The 18,620-nt window shown below is 54.1% G+C and overlaps 1 protein-coding gene across 2 annotated transcripts in view; it reads right to left on the reverse strand.

Annotated features, from left to right (window-relative positions):
• Positions 1-1,121: 1,121 nt before the first annotated feature.
• SMAD6 (SMAD family member 6) overlaps positions 1,122-18,620 on the reverse strand; it is a 74,291-nt gene continuing 56,792 nt past the window's right edge. For both annotated transcript variants that reach the window (XM_023654985.2, XM_023654984.2), the window contains one exon: positions 1,122-2,919. In XM_023654985.2, coding sequence (XP_023510753.1) covers positions 2,378-2,919 — 542 coding nt within the window. In that variant the 3' untranslated portion in view covers positions 1,122-2,377. The remainder of the gene's footprint in view (positions 2,920-18,620) is intronic.

Below are 18,620 nucleotides of genomic sequence, written 5' to 3' on the forward strand. Positions count from 1 at the left end.
GATATGCACTGATGATGGACCTGGTACTGTGTGACGTGCTTAATTCTCCCAATTTGCGCCTACTTCTGACACGGGAACCATTGTATCCCCATCTTAAAGATGGTAATGTTGAGGCACGTTGCGAAGTCTCTGACCACTCCACAAGCGGCAGAACCAGGATTTGAACTCAGGCAACTGGCTCCAGAGCCCAAGTGTCTGAAGACTCCCCCATCCTGCCTCCTAGGTGTTCCATGCAGAGGATGCCTCCTGGTTCCAGCCACTCCCACGGCCTTGCCCCTTTGCTCCTGCCCCCTCCGCCACCCCCAGCCTGTCAGCTTGCCACTCATCTGTCCTGGGAGGACCAGAGCTGCAGCCCTGAGGCCTCCTGGGATCCTCTCCTCGGCACTCCCCCAGAACTGGCTGCTTATTCCATCTCATTCCATCCTGCACTCCACTGGCTGCCTGAGCCCGAGGTGCCTCCCACACTGACCCCACACCAAGAACACCCCAGTAAGGCAGACACCCCCCACGAGCCTCTTTAGGGCAGAGCCTCAGTGCAGGGTGGTGCCCTGGGGTGTCCCGCAGTCAGCAGTGGCCAGCCCAGAGGCACCAGTGTGCCTGGGTGTGGGGACAGGATCAGCAGGGGTGGGGAAAGAGTCCACTGGCAAAGAACTTCAGGAAACAAGTAAATGGTGTATTTCTTGGAGGATGTGGTGGCCATAATCCCCACCTCCTTGGCATCCATTCTTGTGTGGTCCCTCCCACATCAAAGCACGAATGGTTTGTGTGATCAATACAGCAAAAGTGATGGCACGTCACTTCCAAGATAAGGTTACAAAAGATGGCAGCTTCCCCTTCGTCTCTCTTTTGGATCAGTTGCTCTGGGGCAAGCCACGCCATGAGCAGGCCGGTGACGAGGCCTACGTGATGAGGAACTGAGGCCTCCAGCCAACAGCCACGTGAGCTGGGAAGTGAGGCCTCCAGCCCCAATGAAGCCTCGGATGACTTGCGGCCCCGGCCGACAGCTTGACGGCAGCCTCATGAGACCCAGAACCAGAACCACCCAGCTAAGCTGCCCCTGCATTCCTGAACGCAGAAACTGAAACTGTGTGAGATAATGAATGTTAGCTGTTTCAAGCTGCTAAGTTTCAAGATAATTTATTATGGAGCAATAGATAATACACAGGACTTCTCAGAGCATTTAATATGCTAATCTAAATCTCTAAGAAAGATAGACAATGTAACGTTCCCCTTAGTTATTTGGCCAAGGAGGCCTTCTTTTTTGAGTTTTCTCAAGCGAGAAAACGGATTTAATATGGCTCTGGTCCTACAATTAGATGTAACTTCTAACCTTGATCCGGCTCATGAGCTAGTCATTTATCGTTCCAGGACTCAATTTTTCCCTTTTACAGAGTAGAAAGCCACTTGCCTTTGCATAAATCATGGACAAGCCCCAGATGGGCAGGTTCTGAGCTATTTGGTGAAGGGGGTAGGAGGGTAGCTTGTCTCCATCCTAACAGGAGCTTCACCCTGGGGCTCAGTTGGGTTCTACAAGGTCATCTTTCCTTCTCGGTCTTTCTTCCTCAGGCCATCTCCCCAAAGTAGTGAGAAGGAGTGTCTTCTTTGAGCTGGTGTGTAGCTCAGAGCCTGGAGGGGCTGACCTGAGCCTTCACCACCCGGGAGCCCGTCCGGGCCGGAGCATGCGCCTCCCCCCTCAGACGGGAGCGCTTCCCCAGGACGCATGGCCTCCTCTTCCATCCTGCGGACACACCACAGGCGAGGGCAGGAAGCAAGAACAGAACCTTCTCCGGCCTTAAGAGTAAACGGATCTCCTTCCTCCCATTTCAATTTATTCCCTCCCCTCTTTATCCCACAGAAGATTAAAATCAAGTTTCAGGATGCCTGATGGATCAGAAACCCACAAGCCCTGCGTGTCCCTCTTTGTTAAAAAGAAGACAGTTTAAAAAAAAAAAACTATAATGCGAATACTTTATTATCAATGGGTGGCTGGGATTAGCTTTTCATCTGGGCATTAATATTTCAAAAACCATACACCAAACCCAGGCTTTTCCACCTAGCTCTGCTGTATCATTTTCTTAAAAAAAAAAAAAAAAATAACGAAGAGGAAGGAGGAAAAGAAGGAAAATATATCTGTATTGAAAGAATTATAAGCCAAAGTGCGTCTTTCTTGTTTTGTCCATATACACACATTGCACCATACATAAATAATTACATTGTAAAAATGACTCCATAATTACAAGTATAATATATATTTCCATATAATATATAAAACTTTATATTAAATCTAGGTAGATGATATCTGGGGGGTTCGTCCAGGGGGCTGTGTCTCTGGGCACCGGCCCCTCGGCGGGGCAGGCGCGGGCTGCCCGGGCGGCCGCTATCTGTGGTTGTTGAGGAGGACCTCGAGCCAGCAGGGGCAGGAGGTGATGAATTGCCGGGAGTAGCAGGGCCCCCAGCCCTTGGCGAAGCTGATGCGCACGCTGTTGGGGTCATAGGGGCCGTCGGCGGCGTCGGGCTCGGGCCCGTGCTGGAGCAGGCCGGAGCGCTCGAAGTCGAACACCTTGATGGAGTAGCCGGGGGGCACCTTGCGCACGACGAGGGCGCGGCCGCCGGGTGCGTCCAGCGTCGGGGAGTTGACGAAGATGGGGTGCTCGCCGCGGTTGTAGGCCCACACGCCGTCGGGCTCCTTGCTGAGCAGGATACCGAAGCCGATCTTGCTGCGCGTGCGCCGCACCGACTCGCTGCGCTGCTCCAGGTTGAGCTGGCCCAGGCAGAAGCCACTGCCCTGAGGTAGGTCGTAGAAGATGCTGACGGCCTGGTCGTACACCGCGTAGAGGCGGCCCACACGTGTCCGGTGCTCCCAGTAGGCCACGCTACACCAGTGGCTCGGCTTGGTGGCATCCGGAGACATGCTGGCGTCTGTGGGGCAAGCACAGGGCACCGGGATGTTATTCGGGGTGGGGAAGCAGGTGGCAGAGGGGAGCCGAGGTGGCACTGCGGCCTGGACAATTGGGGTTGGGTGGCGTTTCTAGCATTCAACACACTTGAGAGCACCTACTGCGTACCAGGTTGTCCTCAAGAAATTTAGCACACAGTAGGACATCCCCTTACCACACCACACACAAAGAAGACAAAGGCTATGAATCCGCAGAGAAGGCAAGGCATCTACTGCGTGCTAGGTCCTGTGGGTACACAGACGAACCACACCTGCCTGGCCCCTGCCCATAGCATTTTACAAGCGAGCAGAGAGGAACACCCACACACCCAGAGGAGGGCCTGAACAGGAGCGCCTACAACATCCCGGGGACTGGGCAGGCACTTCTTACTCTACACATGGCCTCGCTGTGTCCTGCAATCACTGTGGGGAGGCCACCTTCTCCTATTTTACAGATGGGGATCCAAGACTTGGCAGACACCAGCAGCGTGCCCAAGGCCACACAGCTAGGGAGGGGCATGGCCAGGGTTTGAACCTGGTCAGTCCAGCCTCAACCTGGACAGAGCGGGACTAAGCTATTATGGGGCATAATTACCACTTGGAGGGGACTCAGGCATAGGAAGGCGGTGGGGGTGGGGTGGGGGGAGGTTGGTTCCAGGGTCTCTCCCAGCCGAAATCGTGGCCTCGAGCAATTATGCCCAGTCTCCCAGGACCTGCCCCTTGAGTTGGCTCTCCCGGCAGGAAGGGCAGGTTTTCACCAGAACTGCAGGCACCTCTTTGACACAGAAGCTGAGGGTCTCTCAGTGCTAAATAGAATCACCCCTCAGGGGCTCCAGAGTTTGCCAGCTCTCGCAGCTGTGTGCTGCTTCTCTCTGGGCCTCAGTTTCCCCACGGACAGCCAAGGGGTGGCCTAGATGATGGCTAGAGTCCCTTCTCACTCCAGCTTGGGGCGTCTCTGTGTGTCTGGATGAATCTAACAATTTTCTGAGACCAGACCTGAGCCCGCACATATCCGGGGCCGGTCTCCAAGGGTAGCCCTATCCTCCCCGCTCTCGTGTGGGACCAGCTGCTCAGATTCCGAAGCCTTTTGACTCTGGTCTTTGCTTTGAGCTCACAGCTCTGAGAAGCAGGTTGGCACCCATGTCTGCCCAGCGAGGTGACATGTCCCCACACAGGCCCCCGGCTGGGGGTTGGCATGGAGGGAGAGGTTCTGCGGGAGGCGTTCTGCGGGAGGCCTGATAAGAACACAGCCAGGCACTTTACAGCTTGGCTTCTCCAGGAGAAACTGAGCAAAGTCCAGCCAAACCTGAGGGAGAAAACACTGCTAACAGTTCCATTCGGGAGCTGGGGTGAGGTCAGCTGTCTGCCTTCAGCCCAGCCCCGCCTAGAAGCCTCAGAGCAGCAGGGTGACGGGCCCCTGACAGCCTCTTAGGCACTGGGAGGCCCGCCTAGCCACCAGGCAGGAAACTGTGTGCCCGAGGGGCCTCCACCTGTAGGCTGCCAGCTCTGCCCTGGCCTTGGGCTGGGCAGGGCCTCAAATGGCATGCCCCTCACCCTCCGCCTGGCATTAAGGTCCCAGCCACAGTTCCCCAAGCCAGCCCCTGAGGACATATCATTTTGCCTCACAGTCTCCATCCAGGCGTCTCATGGTTCCTGCTGATGGTCAGGGGGGTAGAGAAGAGGCCCTGCTCCCTGCCCTCCCTTAGCTAGCAGGCAGAAAGCCAGCTCTAGCCCGTGGGGGGTGACCAAGCTGGCCAGTCCCAGCAGGTAGGCAGTCAGGAAGGCCCCAAACCATTGGCCCTCTCTCCATCCATCCATCTGGCACCAGTCTGAGAGTTCCCAAGATCCAGGAAAGCAGCACCATCCTGGCCTGCCCATGAAACTCCAGCACCAGCCTTCCCACCCAGTAACAGGAGTTCCTTCAGTGCATGAGGCACAGAGAGGTGGGAAAGCAAAGCAGCTGTGCCTGGAGGATGCTGGGCGCCAAGCCACAGGCATCCCTGAGTGCCGTCCATGAGCTGGGTGCCTTTTTCGCCAGAGTCACCTCTATCAGCACCCCATCTCACAGGTGAGGAAACTGAGGCCCCTGGTGGCGCCCCAACTGATAGAGAGGGTACACAGGAGTGAGTGCTGGAGCTGGCATCAGTACCAGGCCACACTCTGGAGGGGAGCTCTTCTCCATGCTCCAGGCAGACTCCTCCCTGACCCCCATGCACTGAGCAAGCCCCTCCCCTTCTCTAAGCCTCAGTTTCCCTCTCTGTAACCACAACTGCTTTTACGGTCTGTGAGTCCTACAGGTGCTTACCCACAGGCCGCTGAGTCACTTCCCACCCCACAAATGAAAGGCCTTCACCCCCCAAGTCCTTGGCCTACAGTCTCACTGGTGAGGGACTCCTGCTGTCCCCTTTTTACAGACCAGGCTCAGAGAGGGCCACCCAGTCATAAAGTGGCAGCTCTGCCCCAGGGTGTAGCCGCTCCACTGTAAAAGCAAAGAAGCAGCTGAACAGTGGGGAGTGTGGGGGGAGGGTACTGGGCTGGGGGGTGGGGCACTTCTTCCCTCCCAGCTCCCAAAAGGCTTTCAATTAAAAGCCAGGTGGGACTTCCTGTCTCCTCCTCTTAGCTCCTCCCACCTCAGCCAAGCCAAATGTCCCTCATCATCTACCCCCACCTCATCAAGACCTGTGTCCCCGGCCTTGCCTCAGTGCCCCAGTGCCCCTCAGGGGGATGGTATCCTGGGCTTAGGGACGAACCCCGTAGAACTGCCCTGGGGCTGGTCTGCCCCAGCCGTCTGGCTCGGGAACAGCGCCTGGGACACCTCCTGCGGCCTCTGGTTGAGCAGCCTGGGTGACACCTCATTGGGCCTGGGCTCCTGGCCAAGCCTTCCAAATTCCAGGAGATGGGCTGCCACCTCTGAGAAGCCCTCTCTGACCTCTCCCTCCTGTGTGCCTCCAGGCTTAAATGCAGCCCCTCTCTTGGCCTGAGCAGGTGTCAGTGCCCCTGGCTGGTCTAGACTCGCAGTTCGGAAGGGGTGGGGTCAGTCCCCTCTGCGTCTGTGCCAAGGCTGCCCGTACCCCTAGGGTGCTCTTGGGACACACTCCAGGCAAGAGGAAGGAAGTCAAATACATCCCAAGCGTCACTGGGCACTCTGCCCTCACCCTCACCCCATGGGAATCCTGCGCAGCAGGTGGGCTTGATGGCGAGGACTTAGGTCTCAGGGCTGATCCCGAGAGCAAGCCAGAGAGGAGCCCATCACCATGCTTGGGGCCTCCCTGTCCACACCCTGCTCTCGGGGCTCCAGAGCTTGAGGGCCCCTCTGACCTCATCTTGTCCAGGGAGCCCCAACACTTTGGGCTTTCACACCAATGCGCTGTTCACCAGAGGGGTTGGGGCGTCACAGGGTTTTCACTAGCTTATTTTGTCATGTATGGACTTCCCAAAAACCCCAAGACCATCTACTATCCCTGGCACAAAACAAAGTGTCATTTGATACTAACAGAATAGGTAGGACCTAAATCAGAAATTTTAGAGCTAATACATTTAGATTATAAGAAATTTTCTTATTTCTTTCACTGTGGACCAATGAAACAATCCTGAGACTGGCCTGGAGGAACCACTGATTGAGTCAAATGTCCTTGTGCCCCAAAGATGGCGCCTGGGGGTATAGGGTGACTCGCCCTGGACACAGGGTAGTGGGTGGCAGAACTGGGACCAGAGCTTGCCACCCCAGAATTCTAATCTACTCCTTATCACATGAGCCGAAAGGTTTCAGCGTGAGACAGATCTAAGCCTCTCATCACCGACTGGATGTGCGGCCGTGGACAAGCCGCTGAATGTCTCCAAGCCTCAGTCTCTCCATCTGTAAAATGGACTTACTCATAACCGAGTGCCTCTCTCACACAGTCTGTCTTTGGGTTTTCTGGAAACTCCAGAAGCAGATCCACTGGGGGCGGAAAGAAGCAGCTGTCTATTTATTGGTCTGAGTGCTGGCCTGACCCTTCAAAGGCCAGGGCTCCTTAGGGGTGTTGGGGGTCATGACCCAGGGTCACCGCCATGGGAGGTTACAAACAGGACAGTGGACAGCAATGCCCTTTGCGAACTGCAGAGCACTTTGCGGATGTTAAGGTTTAGCTCCTAGCCTGGCACCCGAGGTGAAAAAGGTGCTCAGTAAGCAAAGGAATGGAGAAGGAAGCCAGGGATAACTCGACCTCTAGAACCAAGGGCTGCCATTGCTATTCACACACACACTCGTGCATACATGCATTCGGATCTCGCGCAGGGTGTCCGATACAAGCTGACGTGCTCTCTGCGAGTGAGAAGGCAGGCACCCCCAACCCACGTCCCCTCTGCTCTTCCCACTCGCAGAGCCCCACTCCACCCATCACACCTCTTGTCTGCAGCCTGGGCTGCCACTCAGGGTGCGAGGGGACAGTCCCTTGCAGAAGATCTTTTTCTCCTGTGGCTCCAAGGCTGTGGTCTCGCCATCAGCCTAATTAGGAACCAGCTCCTTAATTGCAAATAAATACAGGGGAGTCAGACCGAGTGAACAACATCAAAGATGACCGCACTCTGACCAAAACTCCGGCTCACGAGCTCCTGCTCGGGGCCTGGCCTAGTTCCCAGCCAGACTCCGGGTCCCGGCTGGGAGGGTTCCGGGCCGAGGAGGAGCGGAGAGGCGCAGTCTGGCACTGTGTCTGGGGTCGATCTGGCAGAGTGGCACCAGGCCAGGGGTCAGGAGTCCTGCAGTCAGGTGTCCTGCCTCCTGGTTCTGATCAGACAGGTCATCTTCCTTCTCCTGGCCTCAGTCTTCGTGTCTGAACAATGAGCTCTGAATTTCCGTGATTTAGTGACCGTTCACAGCAGCTCTGCTCATAATCACCCAGATGTCCGTCCACAAGAGAAGAGATGTGATGGACTGAATGTTTGTGCCCTCCCAAAATTCCTATGTTGAAATCCTAACCCTCAACGTGATAGTACCAGGAGGGTGGGGTCTTTGGGAGGTGATTAGGTCAGGAGCGGGGAGCCCTCATGAGTGGGATTAGTGCCCTTATAAAAGAGACCCCAGAGGGGCCGGCCCAGTGGTGCAGTGGTTAAGTTCCCACATTCTGCTTTGGTGGCCCGGGGTTCGCTGGTTCAGATCCCCGGTGCGGACATGGCACTGCTTGGCATGTCATGCTGTGGCAGGCGTCCCACGTATAAAGTGGAAGAAGATGGGCACGGATGTTTGCTCAGGGCCAGTCTTCCTCAGCAAAAAGAGAAGGATTGGCAGCAGATGCTAGCTCAGGGCTAATCTTCCTCAAATAAATAAATAAATAAATAAATAAATAAATAAAATTTTTAAAAAAGACCCCAGAGAGCTCCCTCACCCCTTCCACACGTGAGGACACAGCGAGAACATGGCCAACTAGAAACCAGGAAATGGAAATGGGCTCTCACTAGACGCCGAATGCGCCAGCACCTCGATCTTGGCCTTCCTCGTCTCCAGAACAGAGAGGAGCATGTGTTGTTTTAGCCACTCAGTCTATGGTATTTTTGTTCTATCAGCCCAGACAGACCAAGATAATGGATAAACAAAAATCAGGTACATCCATACCCTGGAACACGACTCACCAATAAAAAGCAACGAACTGCTGAAACACACACCAGTGAGGGGAACTCTCAAGTGATGGTGCTGATGGAGGCAGCCAGACACAGAAGACATGCTGTTGGTTTCCATTTACATGAACTGCTTGAGCAGACAGACCTAACCTGCGGTGACAGCATTCAGAACAGGGGCTCCCGCTGGGCAGCGGCGACGACCGGGAAGGGGCGTGAGGGGACTCTCTGGGGTGATGGAGGTCATGATTGCTACAGCGGGAACGCAGGTGTACACACTGTCAGCAATCACGACCTGTGCGCGTAAGAGCTGTGCGCGTCACTGTGGGTACGATGCCCTGAAAGAATGAAAATGAAGACAGTGGGGATGTGCTGCCAGGCCAGCTCCTTGGGGCTGTCCTGGAGTGGCCTCAGCAGGGCTCCGCAGTGGCCCAGGGGACAGCCCCTGTGTTTCCAGGCCGGGCAGGGGGCCCAGCCTCCGGGTGGCCCCACATTCCTGCCACCAGAGGGTGGTGGATGCCTGCGGTGGGCAGGAAGAGGCTGGCCCACAATAGGCCCAGTCCCTGGCCTGGAGGAGCCGGCCCCTCCAATGGTTGGCATTCCTTCCTCCCGGCCTCTCTGCCCAGTGGGTGCTGCGAGCCCAACGTGTAATTTTGTGGGGGTGCTGGGGCACCGAGGGGGCCAACTGCAGTCTGGGGAGGCGGGGAGAGCTGAAATCCCAAGAAAAGCCTTTAGCTTCTTCGAATCAGCAGTTTTCTGTCAAAACAAAGGGCAGGAACGTTCCTGTGTGCTCCCCCGTGGGCTGCACGCTCCAAAAGCCTGAGCACACGCGATGCAGCTTGTTTTCCTCGTGACTCCCCCCTTTCCATTTGGCCAAACCGCCTTGGACTTGGTCATCCTGCAGAAGGAACCGGAGATGCACCCAGATTAAAGTCTCTGATCCCTCAGACTCTAAGGGAGCCGCTGGGGGCATTTGCAGGAGGCCGGGCCCTTCTGGTCTCCAGGGGCCTGGCCGGGCCACTTAAGCCCCTCTGTGTTCAAAGCCTTTGCTGCCGCTCCACTCCCTCTTGGGCAGGGGAGCCTCCCTGCCTCTCCGGGGGCTGGATGGAAAGAGCCAGTCTAGCCATACCTCAATGAGCACGACCCAGACCCCACCAAGAGCCGGGAAGGGAGACTCGGAGACCCAGAGGCCCAGAGAGGTTAAGTGACTTGCCCAGGGTCACTCAGTAAGTTGGTGGCAGAGCCAGAGAGCAGCCCAGAGCTGGCTTTTCCAATTCCCTTTTCACAGGGCCACGCTGGGCCTCCTGCTCTCCTGGAAAACTCCTTCCTTCTGTCCCCTGTCATGCCTGTGGCTTCAAGTTCCCGTCCAACCGGCAGCTTTTCATCTGCGGCTCCTAGGCCTGGGAGTAATTACGTGGCCCTGCATCTAGTTAACCTAACACCCCTTTAAAAGCCTTGTTTGCCCATTAGATAAGTAGTTTTTGTTATCAAACTTAAGGGGAAAAAAGGAGTTTCCACTTAACCTTCCTTTGTCATTTTAAGCTGCAGAAATGGCTTCGGGTTTTGCAGCAAGTCCAGAGATGCAGCATTAATTAGAGGCTCTTTTTTTTCTTTGTTAAGGGAGGGGGAGACCGGCCCTTTATCCACCGGGCTCCGGGCTCCGGCAGTAAAAGCAGAGAAGGAATGTGCACGGGGCCATGTTAATGGTCAACAGCTTAGAACGAGCCTCTGCTGAATGCTTTCCAAAAGCAGGGCCCAGCTGACAGGAGTTTCCTCTTATTTGCTCCCACCCGCCCCTCCCCACCCCCCACCTCGGCTCCAGCACCTCTGGCTCCTAGAGGAAGCCAGGCTTCCAAGAGGAAGTTCCTAATCGGTTATTACATCACGGGCGGTCTGGCCACAGCCACCGCCTGCGCAGGGTCCACCTCGGGGACTCTTTCGGCCATTGGTCTCCGGGGCCAAGCACTGTGCTTGCTACCACCCTCCAGGCAGTCAACCAGCCACTCTGCTTGGGGGCTTTTCCCCCAAGATGGAGTGAGACGGAAGTGCAAAGGGAGAATGCTAGCAAGGCGGGGAGTGAGGCCAGGAAACGCGCAGTCCATGTGGCCAAAATTCGTGATTTTGCAGATGCAAAAACTGAGGCCCAGAGAGGTAAACTCACTCACCAAGGTCACAGCAGAAATTAGCAACCGGGCCGGGAGCGGTGGGGCGTCTCCTACCACAGGGCTGGATTCAGAGCAGGGGCCCAGGAGCAAAGCTGCCTGCATGTGAATCCCAGCTCTGCCACTCACCAGCTGTGGAATCTTCGGTAAGTGACTGGTGGCACCCCTCCCCCGAGCCTCAGTTTCCTAATCTATAAAATAGGGATGCACTCAGGCTTACTCCACCAGGCTGCTGGGATTAACTTCAAGTGCGTCAACGCCTGGTTCAAAATAAGCACTCCCTAAGTAACAAATATTATTATTTTTACTAATATCATTACCACCATACAGTCTTATCCGTCTATATTATTTGTATACATTATTTAATAGATTGACTCAGCCTGTATCGTTTATAAGGGTATTCATTTCAGGTGATAATACCTGCAAAGATAAGATGTGCCAATGGAGTTGAGAGTCAAGGAGGTCATAATAGTAGCAGCAGTAATAATAATAATAAAATGAACCAGTCATTAATAATAGTAATAACAATATGCCAGCCAACATTTAATGAACCTTTACCAAAAGCCGGGCAGAGTATGAAGCCCTCTGAAAGCACTATCTCGACATTCTGTTGATCCTCTCCATTCTTCCCACCGTGAGAGGAAGGAGCTGAGGCCTGAGAGTCAGGTAACATGTCCACAGTGCTCACCTAGGAAGCCGCAAAGCTGGGATTCGAGTCCACATCTATCCTGGCTTAGAGACAGGGGACTTTGCATCACTCCCGTGGGCATCCCTGTGGGCTGCAAACCCCCAGAGGACTGCCAAGTAATGGCACAGGGACTGCGTTGTAATAATCCAGCCACATCCACTCCCAGCCGGCACGTGGAAGCTCTAAAAAGACTGGACATTCACAGGGGTCCTTGGATGTAGCCATGTGAGGGCCCCTGCCCACCTTCCCGGGAGGGCAGGGGCGTCTCAAATAGCATGCCTTGTAACAGCTATCTGTGGCCCGCTGTGCAGCCCTGCAAACACATACATTTTGGTTTTTAGGTGTAGTTTCTCCCACACACTCCCAGCCCCCTCCCCAACACTGAGCATTTTCTAGAGGCGCTGCGATAACCAAGGGCTGCTAACCCTGGCTAAGTCCTGGAGGCGGGGAGGACGCAATGCTCTCTGCTCTTCATCCCTTCTCCCTTTTGAACGTCCCCATTCTCAGAGGACAGACCCCCCAACCAGGGAGGCCACACAGCAGTGCAGGCCAGGAGGCCCGACTCTGAGCCCACCCTCTCTCTGCCGGCCCTTCGTGCTGCCCATCTGCTCCCTCTGCTCTTTTGGGAAGTCCTCGGAGCACCCCCCCGCACCCCCTGGAGGGTTTGGGAGGGACAGAGGTATATGGACAGTCAGTGGCCACCTGCGGGGCCCTGCAGGAAGCCCTTTCTTTCAGCCCTGGCGCCCTGACCTGACCTGCTTGGCCCCTCATCTCTGGTGGAACAAAGTGGCAGCCTGGGCTGAGGTGGGTAAGGTTTCCATTCTTTTATCTCGTGCAGCATTCAAACAAATCCTGAAAAGATGAACTCATCTGGCAACCCTGACATAAAACAAGCTTTCACTGGGGATCTCACACACAGGCCTGCTCAGCATCTCCTCCAAAGACACTTTCCCTAGGACCTACTGCTCCAGCAGGAGGAGGAAGCTGGGGCCCCGCTTCTATCAGCATCCATCTGGCCTTCCTGCCCGGGGAGCAGGGGCTTTTCTGCCCAGGCCTCAGTGGTCTGTGGTCCAAGCTCCCTTCTTAACAACACTGCAGGCAGCTCCAGCTTCTGAGGGCCACACTGAGGCTGCCATCAGATTGATCTCCTCCCTCAGAGCTGATCGATCTGACTCCGCACCAGAAACACTGGCGTGCCTGCCCACTGGGCCTCCTAAAGGAACCCCAACCATCTAAGCCAGAAAAGACAAGATGCCAAGGAAGCAGGGCAGGGAAAGCACTCAGACCTCTGGCAAGGAAGTGAGTGGGGGGATTCTGGTTCCCTGTGCCCTGGGAGGGAAGGACGGTGGAGAGTGCCTGCGATGGGGGAGACAGCGATCAGCAGTTCCTGCAACAAAAGGCTCTGAACTTTGCTCCCATTCCAAGTCCTTTTGTTTTATCACCAAGTCAGCCTCTGAGTCTGTTTGTTTGTTTTCTTACCCAGAGACCCCCGGGGTGGGAAAGTCTGGCTTTTCATATTGCCCCTGGAGAGATTCTAAAATAACACTATTTGTGCAAGATAATGACGCTGGGGACCTGGGTCCCCAGGAAGGAGGCCCAGTTGTGAGAAGGGAAGGGGCCCCAACTGCTCCCTGCCTGCGGGGCTGCACTGCTGATGGCCCGATTCCTGAATTCACACACAAAACCAACCCCTCCCTGGTTTGGGGGGTTCTTTTCTTAGTCCGCTGTGCGTGGGTTTTCATCTTAGGCTTTAAGTGCCACAGTTTGCTGAGTCCACCCAACTTTGACTTTCCTGTTGAATCTGAGACCACAGAGAACGAAATCAGCCCTTTAGGGGTTCAGATGGGGACAGCCTGGGAGCGTGTCAGAAGTGCAGGGAGGCTGGTGTGCGGCAGACGGCGGTATGCTTCAGGAAAGCCCCTTTCTGGGCACATTCTCGCCCTGCAGACTCCCAGGGCTGGGAGAGTTCGGGGCCCCTCTGTCTTTTTTTTAATATCCCAAATACAATTTGAGTTTTATTAGCAAAGCTCCTGCCTCAGACTTCTACTTGGACCCGATCTGAAGCGATCAAAGCAGAGTGCCTCAACACTGCCCTCACTCAGCCTGTCTCAGCTTCAGGCGCAGGAACCCACACTGGTGCAGACCCATCCCAGGGGCTACCCAGGTGAGCGCCCCCAGCCCCACTCCTCACATCCCTGGCCTCCCTGTCTCCTGCTGTGGGATCCCCTAGCATCCTGTGCCTTGAATACCCCACTCTCTCTTGATCTGGAAGGCTCCCTGAGAATACGGGCAGCAGAGAGGGCTCTGTGACCATGGGCAGGTAGCTACATCTCTGAGTGCCAGGACCAGCCGCATAACTTTTGGGGCCCAGTGCAAAATGAAAATGCAGGGCTCCTTGTTCAAAAATTACTCAGAATTTCAGTGGTGAAAGCAGAGCATTAAAGTGAGTGGCGGCCCCTTCAGAGCACGGGCCCTGAGTGGGGCGTACGACACAGCCACGAAGGCTGCTCTGCTGACTCCTGGCTTCCTCTCCCATAATACCTCACTCAGAGGGTCGAGGGGGTGCGTGAAGCGCCCAGCAAGAGTAACTGGCCCTCGATGAGTATGAGTTCCTCCCCCATTCCCCAGTGTGTGTCAGATGCTTGCTTAACCATCAAGCCCCCATGTCACCTCCCCTGACAAGCCTTCCTCGGTCCCTGGATCGGAACCTCCTCTGTGACACTCTACTTTGTGCTGTCAGCAGGAGGGCATGTGGCTCCACCCCATCCACCTGCGAGCAGGCTGGCCCGGAATTAGGCTGCACTCATCTCTGCCCCTCCTCCCCTGGGACCTGGCACAGTGCCACCAAGGGTGCAATCAACAATGGGGCACTGAATGGAATTTTACCTTTGATTGCTGGGAGGGCAGTGGGGAAATCATCGGGTTTTCCCAGGTTTGAAAAGGTGCAGCAGCTGTTCTGTTCCCATTACACGGATGACACCACTGATGCCCAGAGGCCAGGATGTTGGAGGGGTGGCAGGGGAAGCAGTGTTCCCACTTGCTGATCCTCATGATGCAGCCAATGGAATGCCAGATGAGCTCACTATGTGCAAGGATTGTTTCCGTGGCCCAAAAGAATTTTTTTTTAAAAATCACCGAAAACCTACAGTCATCTCATCTGGTAATGAGGGTGGATTTAGTTTCTCTGGCTGGCTGAGTCCATGAGGGTGAAGGGACCAGGGAGCACGGCTCTGAATGGAAGGGCCAAACGACAGGGTCGGAGGCTGGTTTTCTCATTTGCAAAGCTCTCAGAAAGAAACCCCATCTAACACTGGCCTGCTGTTATTTATCCACGAGACAGCATCACGTAACCTTTGCAAGTCGAATATACCGGCGTTGATTTACACTAAAGATGCACCTTGGGATAAACACCCCCAAATTAAATTCCCAGAGGCGGGGGCATTCAATTTTAAAATAATCCTTGCATTAAACCCCATCCTTGAAAATATCCTTTTATAACACAAAGGTACAGAACCCATGCCTCTTTAGTAAAGGCAGAAACATACATACTGAATTTTCTTAAAGTGAGGGTTGCCTGGACCATTCTTGTATATTTCTGGAACAAACAGGAGTGCTTTATCATAAGCAAAAAGCTAATATTGACTGGAGAGATCATTAAGCCACAATTAAATACTAGTATTTGCTGTAAAGAATGCAGTAACATGAGATTTCAACGTTCCCTGCAAAAATGTTGCAAAATGACCCACCCGTTGGCAGAAGCTCGCCCCTGCAGCCCCGTCTCCTGTTTTCGGCTGTGATACTGTGTGCAGGTGCAGTGACTAACTGCTTGGTGCTGGCCATGCCCAAGCTCTAGCTGCCTGGAAAGGGATGGCTTGTCTGATCTGGGGCAGGAGGTGCAGAGAAGAGAGGGAGCCAGTCAGTCTGTCCATCCCATCAGGTTGGCAGGTGGACACAGCCCCACAGACCTGGGCCCCATGCCTCAACTCCAAGTCCAAGACTGGTTTCCAAAGCAGGAGGAGGCCACGCTTGGTTCCCATAGCCCCTGTAGCCCAAGCCAAGAAAGTGGCTCCATCCCCATCAGTGGTGATGGTGGGATGCTGTTTTCAACTGTGGAAGGTTTTCCAATTCTCCAGCCCATTCGTAAATGATCCAATTTTAGGTTATGGAATCTAAAACTCAAGAGAGCTTGGGTGACTGCCCCGCTGTCCACAGGGTTAACGAGGAAGTAGGATCAGGGCTCATCTGTGTCTTCTGAGGCTGGAGGTGCTCCTTCCACTGTCATTGCCTCCCGCCACGCATCTGGGGAAGGTAAGCCGTCACCTCAGTAACAAGTTCATATTTCTCAAAGTAATTCTTTAGCCTGTGTCTGGATACACATGGGCACACGCTGCATGACTCAAGTCAATGCAGCAATAATGCAGGGGCAATGGTCGCACCTGTCAACTGTACTTCTCTTTGCTCTTCTATTCCCAAGGCTAACTTCTCAGCTAAGAGGGGCACATGGCTTTTTCTCCATGATCCCGTTCATAATACTTGATTTCTTCTAGAAAAGACAAGGGACCCAGGGAGACAACTGGGCTGAACCCAACTGAAGGCAATGCCCATGCCTTCTGGAACCATGGGGAAGCCTGAAGGGCTCTTGGGGAAGGGTGTTGAATAATTGTTTCTACCCTAGCAAGCAGCACACACTTGGCATGCACGGGCCCAGCAAACATCAGCAGAAATTTGCTACGTAAAGACCCTGCTTAGAGCTGCTGCAGGTGCCTTGTGCCACTGCCGGGTCGTTACTGAGATCTCATCTCCAGGCATCCCATGGGAATCCAGCTGCTCTGGAGCACCGACTGTCCACACATACCATCTCATTTAACCCAGGGAACAATCCTAAATCCTAGGAGGCAGGTATCTTACAGAGAAGGAAATGGAGGTGCAGGGAGGTTAAGCCCCCTGCCCAAGGACACATAGTCAGTCAGCCAGAATTTGAACCCAGGGTAACCAGACTCCACACCCACTCTTCCTTCCATTCCTCCTTGCAGAGTGAGACCTGGTGGGCGCTCAACTTCTAGGCTACACCTAGTTCCACCAGGTGGTCAGGGCAGTCCCTTTCCCTGCCGTCTCCCACGGGTGTGACTTGTACCTCCCTCCAAGGCTGGCGCCTGCCATGCTGCCCCCCACCCTTTCCCCCTCCCTTCCCCATGGGCACAAATGGCCCTGCAGGCCGCCAGCGTCTGCATTCCTGGAGCACATGCCCAAGTCGGGCCCACTAAGGAGGATCCCGAGTAATTCTGCCCATAAATCAGGGCCATTGTGAATTTCCCTTTTAGCCACAGGCAAAGTCAAACTTTTCCTTCCCCCACCGTAGTTAACCACTCTTTGTTCGCTGTATCTCTCGTGGCTCCGCCTGGCTGGGGGCCAGCTCTCAATTATTAATTAATCTGGGAGGCGCAGGTTGCATTCCTGGCCACCTAACCACTTCCTCCTCCTCCTTGGTGGGGAACTCGCAGGCCAGGCCCTTTTAGTTACAGAGCGTCTCACAACATCCCAGCCCTATCTTGCAGCCATCGCTGCAAGAAAGGACAGCTTAAAACCAGATTTAAAAATAACAGCAGAAAACCCAAACACCCAGAAGTCTCCTTTCCAACTCCATCCCACAGCACCAACCCAAACTCTGTGCTACCATCCTCATAAAACCATGACAGGCCTCGGTGGCTCGTCTGTGAAATGGGGATACGTTCCCCTGACACACAAGGCTGCTGTGTGTGCGTGTGCAGGAAGCGGGTAACTGGTGAGCCCTCTCCTCTGGTAATTCTCACTAGCCAGAAAGGGAGACACCAGGACCGAAAGCTAAGAGGCCACGGATCCAGAGGCCGGGCTGGGGAAGGCGCTGCCTCTAACTTCATCGGCTGGCTTTATCCTCACCAGATGAAGGAAAGGGACAGGCAGCCAGGTCAGTGAGGCCAGGAGAGGCTACAGTTGAGTTGAGGCATCTTCCGCAGTGGTGAGGAAGAGGATGGAAGTGTGAGCTCCTCTTTGTCTGGGCCAAGCCTTTGGGAGGTCTTTGCATGGGTAAGCACTCCAAGAAATTTGTGATCGATGGAACAAGGGGACCAACCTTGCTGTGGAACTTAGCCCCCTGTGGCAGTGACGTTTAACTGTGAATCCGAGCACACTTCTAAGATCAGTGCTGAACCCTTGGGAGAAGCGAGATCTTTACTTCCTAAATGTGATAAAAGTTTTTCCCTCTTTTAAGCTACAAATTAGCATGGGCACCTCATGTCAGCAGTAATGGTTGATGCTAATGCTGGCTGGATGAATGTCAAAAGCCGTTAAGACCAGTGAAGGACAAAAATGAGAGAGGGAACAAATAGAATCATAAACCAGGAAAAACATTTATTGTCGCGGGAAACTGTCATCAAGTGTCCTGTGGTATCTTCCTCCTCCCCCCCCACTCCCCTGGCCCCACAAACACCCCAGAGCATCTCAACCCCTCCCGGAGTGTCCACAGAGCTAGTCCAGCTCCAGCGACTCAACTCCTTAGGGGACAGTCTAGGAAAGATGTTTGAAATCTCATGCTTTATCTATGCCACAACGTCTGCTTTTGATCTGAAAAGACAAATGATTTGTCCCCCAAGTCTTCATATAATATCAACACTCTGGGGAGGAAGGGACACTTTTGGCTTTCCTCACCCTAAATACTGAGGCTTTTGGATAAAGCACACATACTGCCAAGATAAATTACTGTGCACATACTATATAAAGTGCCATTAATTAGGATTCCTAAATCCAGACTTGGTAATAATTCCGAAAGCAGCTGGGTTGAAGTTAAAAAAAAAAAAGTTTTGATAAACAAATGCAAAATATAAATAAGGTTCAGGGGAACTGTTTATCCTACTAGCACTGTATAAACAACCGGCGACCAATTACAAGTCACCCTGATCTGTTCACTAAAGCAGATCGCCCAATGACCTCTACCAGGAAACATCATCCAGTAAGCATCACAGTCTATGCTATTTGAAAATCACAAAACTGGGTTTCTTAGACAGTATCCTTTCCATTCCCCCACCACCCAATCTGCCTGAATTGGTGAGCAGTCCCTGAGTTGTCAGAGTTCCCTTTCTGTGTATCTGGAAAGGAAGCCACTTGGAGGGTTGACCCTCCAGCGCCCCCAGACCCTTCAGCAGTCGCCCAGGAAGGAGTGGTAGCCTTTGGCTCCAGCATGCCAACATGCCACCTGGTTATCTTCATG

This window comes from Equus caballus, chromosome 1, assembly GCF_041296265.1.
Source record: "Equus caballus isolate H_3958 breed thoroughbred chromosome 1, TB-T2T, whole genome shotgun sequence".
Lineage (NCBI taxonomy): Eukaryota > Metazoa > Chordata > Mammalia > Perissodactyla > Equidae > Equus > Equus caballus.